Source organism: Pleurodeles waltl, chromosome 2_2, assembly GCF_031143425.1.
Source record: "Pleurodeles waltl isolate 20211129_DDA chromosome 2_2, aPleWal1.hap1.20221129, whole genome shotgun sequence".
NCBI lineage: Eukaryota > Metazoa > Chordata > Amphibia > Caudata > Salamandridae > Pleurodeles > Pleurodeles waltl.
In genome coordinates, this window is record NC_090439.1 from 993,806,434 (window position 1) to 993,820,329 (window position 13,896).

General features: G+C 42.5%; 1 protein-coding gene across 1 annotated transcript in view; it reads right to left on the minus strand.

Annotated features, from left to right (window-relative positions):
* Positions 1–3,577: 3,577 nt before the first annotated feature.
* Positions 3,578–13,896, minus strand: part of TATDN1 (TatD DNase domain containing 1) — a 112,639-nt gene continuing 102,320 nt past the window's right edge. The window contains exons 11-12 of the mRNA XM_069220720.1: positions 4,447–4,573; positions 3,578–4,051 (exon numbers count right to left, since the gene is read on the minus strand). Coding sequence (XP_069076821.1) covers positions 3,949–4,051; positions 4,447–4,573 — 230 coding nt within the window. The 3' untranslated portion in view covers positions 3,578–3,948. The remainder of the gene's footprint in view (positions 4,052–4,446; positions 4,574–13,896) is intronic.

Sequence of the window (13,896 nt, forward strand, 5' to 3'; positions counted from 1 at the left end):
TCACAAAAAGATGCTGCTCTTTCATTGCGCCCCCTGAGGGCAGCCCTCACGAGGGGTAAAAGGGGTCCTATAGACCTCCTAGAAATCCCCTTGCAGGTAGGCTCAGTCACTCACTGTACCTGCCTGCACGGGGATTTCTCACTCCTCTTAAAAGTGCAGACAGGTTGCCGTCTGCACAGTGAAACACGGCTGCTTCAAAGCCGCTCTGTATTTCACTTGAATGCTGTACCTCCAAGGTAGCATGAGTTTGTGGCTGTCCTGGCGCAGGGCAGCACATTCAATCCAATACACCGCATTCTCCTTGTTTGCACAGGGCTGACATTTTGAAACAAGATGAGCAAACAAGAAAGATGTGCCACGTTGTGTAATATGACCCCTGAAGTGGGGCCCACAGTACTAAAGGTTAGCAATTCTCAAATTGATTGCAAGCTGCTTTGCAACCACCAAAATAGCCTTTACCAAGGAACCAAGTGCTACATGTACAAAAATTAGGAATTATGATTTCCAAGTTGTGACTCTTACCGAATCACAATTAGGAAATCACAGTTCCTAATGTACAAAATCTTAGAACTTTTAATTAGTGATTCCTGGTGGGTTGCAACCCAACCTACCTCATGAATATTAATGAGGTAGGGCACAGTTTGCAATCCATTAGGAATAATAACCACCACAGGGATCATGACCTACTGGGGTCAGCAGACCACCTCACCTGTGATTGCTTTTAAATAAAGCAATGTTTAAAAATACAGCCCATTTTTCTTAAAGGAAAAAGGGATGTGTTTCAAAAACAGAAATAAATAAACGTTTAATTCAATTTTGAAAAAGTTGTCAAGGGTCAGTGGGACCACTGCTTGTTCTTAAAAAATACCATCTTAGATAACATGAGCAAGCACAAGTCAGAGATCTTCAGGGACATCAGCGAGTACTTGAGCCACTGAGTCGCAAAGGGCATGGGAGTAGCATCCCAGAAGGCAGCTGGCGTTTACTGAGCAGAGATCCAGGATGGTAGTGAAAAAAAACTTGCTTCCCAAATATTTCTACTCATTTCGCATCCCTATTGTGGGCAGTTGTGAAAAAAGGTGCTGGGGTTAGACCTGCTCGTGGATGCTTGCACCACTAAACTTTCAGAGGAAGGGTGCTGAGAGAGGAGCACAAGGCTGCCAGGGGAAGGGCGATGGAGTCTCGCAATTTGCCTGTTGACTAGAGAACTGGAACAAGGTTTGGCTCAGGCCCCGGTAAAGCATACATTAATGCATCATTGAGTGGTAAGAGGCTCAGAAGATGTCTACTCTGGCTGGAGAACGTCTGTTAACATGTTAGTGTTGACCTCCAAGGTGGGGAGCTGGTGGTCAAGGACTTCGGTTACCCTACAAATTATTATGGCATAGGAAGCAGACTCTGCTGTGGTTAGTCCAGAGGTGAGCGAAGGGCTATTTGAGAGGAGGTGTTGAGACCACTAGCCCTCTGCAAGTCATCATACCAATTATCATGTTGATAGGGCTGAGCAAACTCATCGCAAAACCAAAATAAAATGATGGACACTCACCCCCAGTCCCAGATCTGGGTTTAATCCATTGATATGTTGCTCACCACATCACCCCAGTTTGGACCAAGCCATAAGGGGGTAATACTCCGAAACCGGTTCCAGAATGCTTGTTTCCAGTCCAGGGAGGACCTGGCTTGATAGTGCAGGCTGGACTATTACCATGGGAGGAAGGGTCAAGACTGATTTGCATATGGCTGGGTCAAAACTGTGCTGAAGTAGCGAGCAAAATAATAATGGATTAAACCCAGATTTGTGACTGGGGTGAGTGACTAAAATCCATTCCAAAAATAAACCTCTCAGGATCCAATTCACATGTTTTCCCTGAGTATGTGTGACTTCAAGTTAAAACAACACAATAAGCTACAAGAGGCATTTTTAATCAAATGCCCAGGCCCATATAGACCTGCCCTGAACCATACTGCTGGGCACTGTTGGAGTGAGTCTTGACTCCCAAGTGTTGTCCTCAAGGTCCTACCCTTGGCTGGTGTCACAGTGTCCTCTTTCTAACTTTTCCTGAATCCTGGGACTTAGAACCTTTTTGGTTTCAAAGACCTCTGAAAGACTCGGACAAACCTGCCAAGTCAATCTGAAGAAGATGTGTTACCGATAGGCCAAAGATTCAGGTTGCCCCACCTCTGAGCTTTTCCGAAGCAGCAAATCTGATTCAGCCGGACCTTGGGCAAATAGAATATGGCCTTTGGAGCCCTCTTCAGCTACATCCTTGCTCCACTGGAAGAATTTGAACCCCAAACAAGTGACTATATTCAAAGTTAGAAATTGTCACTGGGTGAATGCACAAGTATCAGGCTTGTCAGGTACTTTTGTGGCCATGAAATTCAAATATCTCCCACTCTAAGCTTTCCCGCCAAATGTTAGTGGCTTTACTGAGATATTGTCCAGCGGCTATCCAAAGATGTGAAGCCCTCTTCAGCCACAGCCTCCTATCTTGTCCCGGTGAGGACTTTTGACTTCCATTTCAGTGATTAAGTCTGAAGGTAATACATCCAACTGGGTCGAACCTGGTTTCTGTATCCAACTTGGGCTCCATCAAAGTCAGCCTTAACTTACTCATACATACTGGTCAAGCGCAACCAGAAGAACACGGTTGTACTTATCACTCTTTGGTGCTATTTTCACATTTAAAAATGTTAAATTCATAACATCAGTTTCCCTTATTGGATTTTTGTTCATTTGGTGCCATTGTATTTATTAAAATGTACTCTCTTTTTCTACATTGGTTTGGGATCTTTTTTGTGTTGTCTTTTGACTTTACTGATGTTTTGTTACTGCATAAATACTTTACATATTGCCTCTAAGTTAAGCCTGTCTGCTCTGTTATTGGTGGTGCATTAATAGGCTAAAATTGATTCCAAAAATCAATCTCTCAGTTTCCAATTCTTAAGAGTTTTCTCTTCCATGAGTATGTCTCACTTACTTCTGGTATTTGTCACAACTATGGTTGAGTAAGACAAGAAAACTCATAGGAAAGGTTTAGTCAGACCCCAGTAAGCACTATGGAAAAGCAGCACAGCATAACATCCAAGCACAAAGACACTCAGTGCTGAACAATAAAGCACAGCAATACCTGGTTTAACATGTTTGATTCATCACTGAACAAATTCTTCCTATGCAGTTGCTGGCTGTAAATGTAATAACCAGAGGTGTGGAACAGAAATAGGTAACTATTGAGCCAAACCGAATGAGTATGGTGATGTGGGCAATAAGAGGCAGGCTCGGGTCAGAAATAACATTTAATGTTCTCCTAAGCCTGGTCTGCACTTGGTCAAACTAAGTTTAGGACGCATATAGAACATATACATGTGTATATGTGAGTGCACCCCTTTCTGAATCAGAGAAGCATATACTCAAAACCATATTTTTATCGCCTCTCCTTCTGTCCACCCACCAAGTGATTCTTACCTGTGCAGGCAAAGTATTCTGCTGTTTCCTTACTCATCCACGCAATACAAATCAACACACATGAAGAGCAGATCAACACTTGTAGACATATGAGTGACAGTGACACAAAGGAAGGGCTTATCTAAAAACTTTATTTCAAGTTGCATTTTAAATACTTTATTATGCCTTTTCACCAATAACTAAAACACATAATGCAGTGCCTTGTTTATGGAAAATGAGGTTATTCGCAAGGCAAAAGGTGTGCTTAAATACAGTTTGAGGGGGAAACAAATACACGTCATAATTTTCAATTAAGTATTGGTGTCCTCAAGCAAAACTATTTTGTCCAACCGTCCAAAAAATAAGTGATTTCCAAAATTATTTATTGCGATAAATAAAAGAGTTGTCGTGGTTCGTTCAGTTGGCCACACTTCAGGTACTGACGACTGGTTAGGTCTATAATCTGGTTTACTGTGTTGCAGTCAGGTGTATGCAGAAGAGCCTCACGTATCCTTGAAAAAGACCTTCATGGTATTGTTGTATAATGTGTTTGCCAATTCGAGAGGGTCTTCTTCTCTCGTCTCCGACATGATCTCCAGGACTTGGCTGAAAAAGAAATCAGCTCCTTGGCATGAGCATATTAAACATTACATAGGCATTGCTTTTTTAAAAAGGTTTTTGGGCCCTCACAATACTGCTTCAACAATGTATTTTTATATAATGTTAATAGGTGTCAGATTCATCAAATAATTATAACTATTATTATTATCATCTATAATTCGTAACCTCTTTTCAGCCAATCTCGTACCCATAAAGCCTTTGTAGAGTTCACTATTAATGCTTTACCATCTCAGGTCAGTAAAAGGCACTTTCTTCTCCTAGTAGTCTGAAACATCTAAACAGCAGCATTTTATTAAAAAAAAGTAAACAAATTATTTCTGTAGTATTCTTACACACAAGAGTAATTGCTTGAATATAGAAAAACAAAACGTAATACTTACATAATATGGCAAGGTTCATTCCTATCCTTCAAGCAATGCCCCATTTCCCATTTCTTTTTGGTAGGGAAGGTGGTCTTCACATATTTTGATCCAGCATGAGTATTTTTTACTCCACACCAAGGAGCATCTATTATGAAGGAAAAAATATATAGCTGGTTTTTGATAAATTCTTTCATTTCTTGTTGTCCATAGTTAGGATATACAGGATGAATTCCCAAAATGAAGAATATGACCTTGGCGAAATGCAGTTTTGGTAAATCCTCATTAATACTTTTTCCAAGAAAACCAAATGATTTTGCGTGAAAAAATATACCACAAGCGGGTTGGCCTCCAATCCCAGATACGGACATAGACACTGATAATGACACAAACACACTCACAAACTTCACACGATTACTAAAGCATTTGGAATTGTAAGTGTACGCCAATTAGGAAAAGGAAAAAAGGGATGCAGAAGTCTTTCCTTTAAACCTACCACAATCAGGAATGGAGGAGCAGATGAGCACTGCATCCAAAAAGGAAGAGAGGCTGAGGGGAAAATAGGAGGTGAGTGGGCCATGGAAAATAAATAATAGAAGAGGAAAGATATATTCATCAACCTTGGGGGGAAGAGAAACAAGAAAGTGGAAGTAGGAGTTAACAAGGGCCGGTGGGTTCTTCCCCCCAGGAAAATTAGATGTTCGAAAGAAATAGAGCAGAAGCAGTGCGAAGTAACGGGTACACGTAAAAAGACGTGGAAGGCGGGTTTGGTCAGCCTTGTGAAAGCCAGCCTCGGAGAAAAACTTGTTAAAAAATGTTCAATATTAGATGATCATTAAACTGTTTTCTTCAGGTTGTTTTTTCTTATAATACACACATATCCAAGTGTGCTTACCTTGAAAAGAATAGTAAAGTATTTATCCTTAGAAAGGTGATTTGTCCTCTGAACACCGCCAACTGCCCTCATTTGCTCACACAAACCTGTACCATTGCACAACATCAAGAGGGACCATTACAATAATTAAATTGCTATTTACACGGAAATTGGTACCTTATTTGTATATACAAAAAAGTGCATGAGTAAGATTCCCTGCCAGTGGTAACTACCAGGTACATGATGGTTCTCATCCCTATTAATGTTAGCGGAATATGATCAACAGATCTAAACTGCTTTTGTCAGATTAACTTTGAGGCAACAGCATGATTTTGGCTTTGTTAAGTTTCTAAGTAAATTGAATTATTGTACCGGTTACTTATCTCTTGTTTGTGTTTTATTATTATTAGTTATGTTCCTGAAAAACACAGTGATTGTCTGTTTTTCCAGTTACACATGTAATCCCCTGTGTTGTACAGATGCCCAACTATGTCTATCTTTCACCAGTTCACTTTTGTGCTTTTTCGACAACAATGCCCACAGTCAAACCAAGTTGAGGCCCTAGTAGCTGAACCTCCTTTCTTATAATTAACCCACAAGGTCACCTCCTCGAACTATTCACATAAGGTGTAAAGGATTTCAGGAAAAGGGCCTTAGCAAAAAGCATTAGCAAAGACGACCTTTTAGGCTTTTGTTTTCTAAAAACATGTTTTGAAGCTTGAGAAATACATAGCACATGGGCCCTAGATGTTTTCCGTCAGAGAGGGAACATTGTGCTGCTGCTACAAGTGTTGAGCATATCCTGTTTTGTCGAGGGATCGTGCACGGCTGCTACATTTTCTTGGAGGCTTTGGATTCTAAGTTGCACCACACTGGCTCCATGGCAGATTCAAAGTTGAGGACATGTACTTCGTTGGAGAAATTATTTTTGCAATGCATTTACTGATTCTGGCGTCCCACAGCTCCACCCAAGAAGGCTACATGAGGGAGTAAAAGATAAGTCATCAGCAGGTCTTTTTGCCACCTCGACGGCTACTGCTCTGTTCTCCTCAAGGTCAGATTGTATAATCTTGATGTCTGGAAATTGTCTCACTGTAACATTTGCACTGTGAATTAAATGTTCTCAAAGCTCTTTTTGGAAACTGAGGCCTTAAAATCTTGGTAGTAATTTTCAAATATGTACATTTACTCTACTTCTTTCAAATGTGGAGTAATGTGTTTTTGTCCTGTTTTGTTAACAGCTTTGTTTCATGCTCACGCAAATTTGACATGCAGTGAGGTCTAGAAGCAATAGCAGTCAACAGGGTAAAGAACAAGGGTCACGGTAAAAGGTATTTGGTTTTGCCATCTAAAGGTGTAAAGATGCCATACTTTCCTAATGTGCAACCAATGTCTAGAAGTCACTAATGAGAAAGCTCGTCCAACAACATTTGCTTATTCAGTGATAGACAGTTAACAGTTTTACTTTTCATGATCATAAGAACTATTTTAGAACATATTCGGAGAATGTATTCCTGATAAAAGTTAGGCCTTTCTGACAGAAGTCCATTTTTGCTATACAAAGAGGAAACTGAACTTTTCTCTTGCCATTTATGTTTTCTCAAAGCTGTTTGCAAGTGACCTGAACTTCTTGCTCTAGTTACCCTCCATGCAGTGGTATTGTGCATCTGAAGCTTGTTCACAAGTATTTGTGGTATTTACTGGGAAGTCCACTTGCAGATTTGCAGTTCCACTATTAAGTAACCACTGCAGATGTAACTGTGTTTTTTTTTTTTTTGCAGAAGGAGGAATTGTAAAAACTCTTAAGTATCTTTAGATGTACAAAACAGTCCTTTGATACTCCATTAATGACTGGACCCATGGATAGACTCATCTAGGATGAAGCCAAATCACCGACTGCCTATACTAGGATTGAAAGAGGAAGTAACACGCACTGTTATTGGTTCACTGACAACTAGAATACACGTTTAAGACCATACTGAACTCCTATGCACTTGGTAAACACTGGGTCAGCTTGTACATCAGCAAACTAGCACGTGCCATGAACTTGGTCAAATATGAATACTGGTATATGGAGCATTTCATAAAAATGTAATTCAGAGGTTGAGAACAGCTTGAACATGTGGTGTTTTCCATATCAAAGACATTGTAAAGGACCAAAGTGAACCTCAATGTTGTAAGTAACGATGGATCCTTTGTAGATTAAATGATGTAGGTTTATTTAGCTTAGTTACAAGTTACAGGTTTAAGGTAATGCCCCACCAGAAGCACCATTATGCTCAGCCCATTCTCACCAACTGACATTCACCAACAAAGCACTCCTCAACATTCCGTGACCTCATACACACACACACACACACACACTCTCTGGCTGAGCAGCAGGGAACTGGGAACTATGGAGAGGATGTACAACAACCAATGATAAGTCACAACATCATTTCACAACTACATCTCCCCCTAAAAGAAACAACTGAAAATATTGATAAATCATTCTCATTAAACATCATATCAAAGGACAAAAGATGGAAGAACTTAATCAATCAGTCTTATGAATATTAGACTCGTAGAACATCAACAGGTAAATCCAATTCACATCTACAACACACAGTACATCCTTAACCCATAGGAAGGACACACAACACACGTTAAAAGTTCAACAGGAAGATTCAATTCACCTCTACCACACACAGCACATACTTAACCCCTTAGGAAGGACACACAACATTTGCATCAACAGGGAACTCTCCATACCCACAACTGCACCCACCTAGAAGCTCATGGCAAGACCAGGAACATCTTGTGCACTCTACTGCAGTGGTTCCCAACCTTTTGACTTCAGTGGACCCCCACTTTTTCATTACAGGAACCTACGGACCCCACAGAATCATTATTGGGATCCGAGGACCCACCCACTGAGTCATTACTGAAAGCTGGGGACCTAATATGTCAACATTATTTAATTTTCTAAGCAGTCACGTACCCCCTGAGGAGGCTTCGCGGACCCCTAGGGGTCCCCGGACCACAGATTGGGAACCACTGCTCTACTGCATCCAATTAGGAACTCATGGCAGGACCAGGGACTTCTCGTTCCCCCTACTGCAGCCACTTAAAACTCATGCACTTCTCACACCCATTACTGCATCCACTTATAAACTCATGGTAGGGCCAGGGACTTCATGCCCACTACTGCATCCACTTATAAACCCATGGCAAGACCAGGAACTTCATACCCTCTACTGAATCCAGTTAGAAACTCATGGCAGGACCAGGGATCTAAACACATGGATTCAGCCATAGACACGACTCCTCATAAGAACTCTTGCATAAAACACCCAACATTTTTCAAAGTTGAGCATGGCATAGAAACATATATTCCTGTAGCACCCGAAGAAACCCCCACTCCAGTGAGCGATTTCTCACCTGAAAATCATACCCAGGACTCAAGTGCACGTTCTGCAGCACATTCCTCTTCAAATGGCTAGCAACCACTTCACAGAATGCTGTTAACCAGATAACGGTACTTGCCACCAGGAATAGTACTGGTATGCGCCGCAGGCACTATGAAACCACCACTCACAGTATCAAATGGTTTCGCCTCCACTGCCCCAGTAACAGGTCGATTAAGTGCACAATCAGTTCTCATTGAGGACCTCATAGTCACTAACCGCCAGTTGCATATGCCACTTCACCTCAATTCTGGGTATAGCGTACAAAGGAAATAGTGTACACAGGGTTCCTTCGTCTGTGAGAATTGCAGAGGCACCCGCTCTTCCCAGCTGTGTGCCTAGGATGACACACCCTGCTTTATCTGACAACACGCGTTGACTGACACAATCATGCCTATGCATTACATAAGCTGCACACAGCAACACCGCTCACATTCTAGTCTTTTTCCTGTTGTTATGACGTCTGATGATATGCGCCACGGCTACTCTCCCTGATGCGGCTTACCTTCTTGTCTCTTTTTTCTATTGTGACGTTGGATAGGGTGCACAGTTGTCAGCGTTTATTCTCCCAGTTGACATACCGTGCTTGGCTCCATCCTTTGTACGCAGCCATGACTAGTCCTCTCCAGGGAAACCTTCATGTTCCTCAGCTGAAGCTGCCACCTCACAATGGCCTATGCTGCAGCAAAATTACACACTACGCAGGTTAGTTACACTCACCGGTTGCGCATATTTTTGAATAATAACCTTCACACCTCAGCATCTGCTTACGCGAATATTGGCGCAAAATCCTCCTCAAAAGTAACACCACTGCTGCAATGTTTTGCAAAACAATGCCTCCAGTTGACTTTAACTTGCCTTCAAATTAAGACTGCTAATTGTTCATGATCATTTTTACACTACACTGCAGCGGTAGACATACGATCAGACCGTATCTTGGCCCTACATGAGTTTTACTGCTGAATAAGCCAAATCCAACCTGATGACATGAGTCACAATAAGCCAGCATCCGTTTTAAAATTAAGCAGGTCAAACACCAGTTCACCCATCACCATAAATGCTGCATGCTGTGTTGTTCTCTGAATCTTTACGTAGACCTCCCTTCAATCGTGGTTTGTGGCACACAGAAGGGGCAGGGCGGCGCACGAGGTCGGAAGGAGGAGAGGGAATAAACATTAAATAAAATAAAAATAAAAAAACACTTACCTGGATCATCGCCTCTGCCAACCCCACCGCGCCATTCCTCTGCTGCAGGCACAGGCTCCCAGCCTGCCCTGCGCCAATCAGGACGGTGCTTAGAGCAGCCTTATGATTGGCTGGGAGCGCCCATCCTGGTCGCTCCCAGGCAGACTGGGAGCCTGTGCATGCTCTCTGCAGCCTGGCAACACAGTGCCAGGCTCGAAAGAGCCCTGTGCGCATGTGTGTTTGGCCAGCCCGAGACGGCCGTCCAAACATATATGTGCACTGAGGGGGCAGTGCTCGTCAGAGCCCATTGACCGGCCCGTTTACAAACTCAGCTTATTATCGTTTTCTTGTAAAGGTTTTGCAGCTGCTGGGGGGAGGGGCGCGCCAATGCCACCCTCACAGTCTGCAGGCTGTCTGATGGTTTGAGACACTGGTGGGGCTCAGGGTGCCCACTTTTCAAACTTTTGTCTCGTAGTTTTTCTCTGTAAATTTCACTTCCTCTTCAATCTTCTGTCACACGTAGGTTCTTCTCCAGTTGTCGCCAGTGTTGTAAATAACAATGGATCCTTTGTAGCATATATGATGTAGGTTTATTCAGCTTAGTTACAAGTTTAAGGTAATGCCCCACCAGGAGCAGCATCCTTGCTGCTCAGCCCACTTTCACCAACTGACATTCACCAACCAGGCACTCCTCAACATTAAGTGACACCACACACACACACACACACACACACACACAATGGGTGACACAACTTGTTACAGGTATTAGTATATGCTGTAAGTAGCATGAACATAGCTATTGCTCCTGGATTCTGATATTTGTAAGCCTTTGCTAATACTTGTCTTTAGCCATCTTTCCCAAGGTCTGTTAATACAAAGGAAAAACACATAGTAATCACACATCTTGTAGTTGCTTTCTCTCTCGTTTCAGATCTCTTTCCCTGCAGACTACTCCCTATTATTCCTTCCCTTGTTTGTACACTTGGAAACTCTGTACATATCACAAGCAGAGTCAGTTCTGCTGAAAGTTGGAGAATATGCTGTTTCCGGGAGATTGACTGTGACATGTCCTTTCAACTCAGGGACCTGCCATTCAGATTTAAAAAAATTCCAGATGCGAATATATGAATTAATCATAAATAGTCTCAGATATATTGAGAAGATTAAATCATACTAAACAGCAAAAATGAATTAGAGGTCTCTCTGAGCAACAGAAACTGAGATACTTTTGGATAGGTATTTGGATAACACACACACACACACAAAAAAAAGAAAAGACCAACAAAGACCCGACACACTTGCATATTACTATGCGCCATGTAGAGTCAAATAAATTAATATCCAACATATATAGAATAGGCATGATTATTGGTGCTCTGGTCACTTAGAATCATAGGAGGGAAAGAGCCAGTAACAAGAGGGCACACTAAATGAGTATATATATACAAATTGGCTGAGCCAAACTAACAAAAGTGTTCCATGACGTTTCAGACACTTTTAAAGAGAGCATGGCAAAGTCTGTGCATTTATAATAAGAATGTTTTTGGCAGGGTTACCCCAACCATTTTGCCTTGCTCTGCCTCTTTTTTACCTTTTTTTTGGCCATAAGAGCACTTTACCACTACTGACTAGTGCTAAAGTGCATGTGCTTCTCCCCTAAACATGGTAACACTGGTGTATCCACAAGTTGCATACTTAATTTACTTTTAAGTCTCTTGTAAAGTGGTATACCGTATACCACGGGCTGTAAATTAAATGATACTAGTGGTCCTGCAGCACTGATTGTGCCATCCACACAAGTAGCATTTCAACCCTGTCTCAGGCCTGCCATTGCAGAGCCTGTGTGCAGTTTCATTGCCACTTCAACTTGGCATTTAAAACCTCTTGCCAAGCCTTAAACTCCCCTTCTGTTACATATAAGTCACCCCTAAGGTAGGCCCTAGGTAGCCCATAGGACAGAGTGCTATGTAAGTAAAAGGCAGGACATGTACTTTTAAGTTTTACATATCCTGCTAGTGAAAAACTCCCAAAGTAATTTTTCACTACTGTGAGGCCTACTCCCCTCTTAGGCGGGCATTGGGAATTCCTTAATATACTTTTAATCTGCAATGCCTGATCAGAAAGGAGTAGCTGCATCATGTTTCATATCTTTGGAATGGTAATGATAAATTCTCTTTACTGGTAAAGTTGGATCTAACTTACATTTTCAAAAAGCTCCTATTGCTCTGTGTGGCTGCCAGCCTGTCTCCAATATGTGCGTGGGATAGGCAGCAGATACACTTTGTGCATTTCCTCTAGACAGCCACAAACACAGAAAGGTTAGGTGTGTCTGAGCACTCATCTGCATCTTAGTGGGCCTTCCTGGGCAGGAAGGGTGGAGGGGAGCTGACATACATGAATAGGGAAGTGCCTGTTCCCACACAAAGGGCTGATTACCCCCTACTTATAGTCCGGAGCCAGGAATGGGATGCAGGGGGCACATGTGCACTTCATGGAGGCACCCCTACTTCAAAGGCACATTTGGGTATAAGTACTGGGGCTCTGACCTCACCAAATCAGTACACTACAGGACCTGGGAAGAACTCTGCAGGAAGGATTGCCACTTTGCCTGGACTGATAGTTATGAGGAACTGCTACTCTCCTTTGCTGAACTTCCCTGCCGCCTGATGATCTCTGCCCTGCTAAGGACAAGGACTTGACCCATCTCACTTGAACACAGAGTGACTCCAAGGGCTTGCCTCCTGTTTACTGAAGTCTCAGGGACACAAAAGACTTCCTGTAACTATCCTGGTGCTGCTGGACTCCACTATCTGTGAGTCCTATCCTTGCCTGAGGTGCCCCCTCCAGTCCTGGGCCTCAGAATTGGGTTCTACAGCTGTTTTCTGCAAAATAAAATGACACATTGTCACCAATGCCCCAGTTGGAACTAAATCATCACCCTTTGATGACGACGCAGAGGCTGTTGGACGACAGCATGTTCACAGCCTGTTTGACACAACAACGACACTCTGCCCGGCTCTATGATGATGTATTGCCTGTATTCAGACAGAGCTCGAGGACAACCCAGTGACCGGGCTGCACAGAAAATATCGACGCATCGTGCCCTCGGCGTTGACGGTTTGCTCCATCTAAGGGTCTTTTTCAGCAGATCCTGGGTGGGTTCTGTAACAGGCCTATTATCCACTGCGGTCGGCTTGAAGTTTAGATCTGCATCCCTCATGACCTCAAGTAACCTTTTGACCACTAGTGACTTCTAAGCACTATGTTTAGATTATTCTTTAAACATTCATATCTCAACTTTACTGATTGGATTTCAGTGTTTTGGTCTTGTCAGATAAATTTTCTCTACTTTTCTAAACTAGTGTGGAGTCTTTTTGTGGTATTTCCATTGGGTTACTCTGTGTGTGTGTTTTGCATAAATACTTTACACATTGCCTGCTAAGCCTGCCTGCTCTGTGCCAAGCTAAAAGAGGGTGAGCACAGGTTAAAGTATGTATCTGACTTACACTGACAAGAGTGGTGGTTCTTGCTTGTTCAGGGTACATACTCTGACAACCAGAAACTCCATTTCTAAGAAGCTTCAAACTGAATGAATTGAATATTGGAAAGTTTTGTGCAGATTTGTCAAGTGGCGCCAACATTATTAAAGAAACAAAAACTGCCTTTCCTATGGAAACTCCAACCTCAATACACAGTGGCACCCACCCCACTGTGATACATCTATCTATCTGTGTTGACCTACTTTCCAACCATTACACTGACCAATGAAATTCAATGCAACATGCCTGCAAACAACAGCAACTATATACCACAACCTAAGTAGGCTCCAGTCCATGGCCAGGATGAAATACTACACCAGTGAAAAGCATTGGTCAACAAGCAAACAACTGTATACCCTCTAAATATCGGAACTCTATATGCCTAGACAGGAGATTACGTCAGTCCAAAGCAAAACCAGAAGTCCAT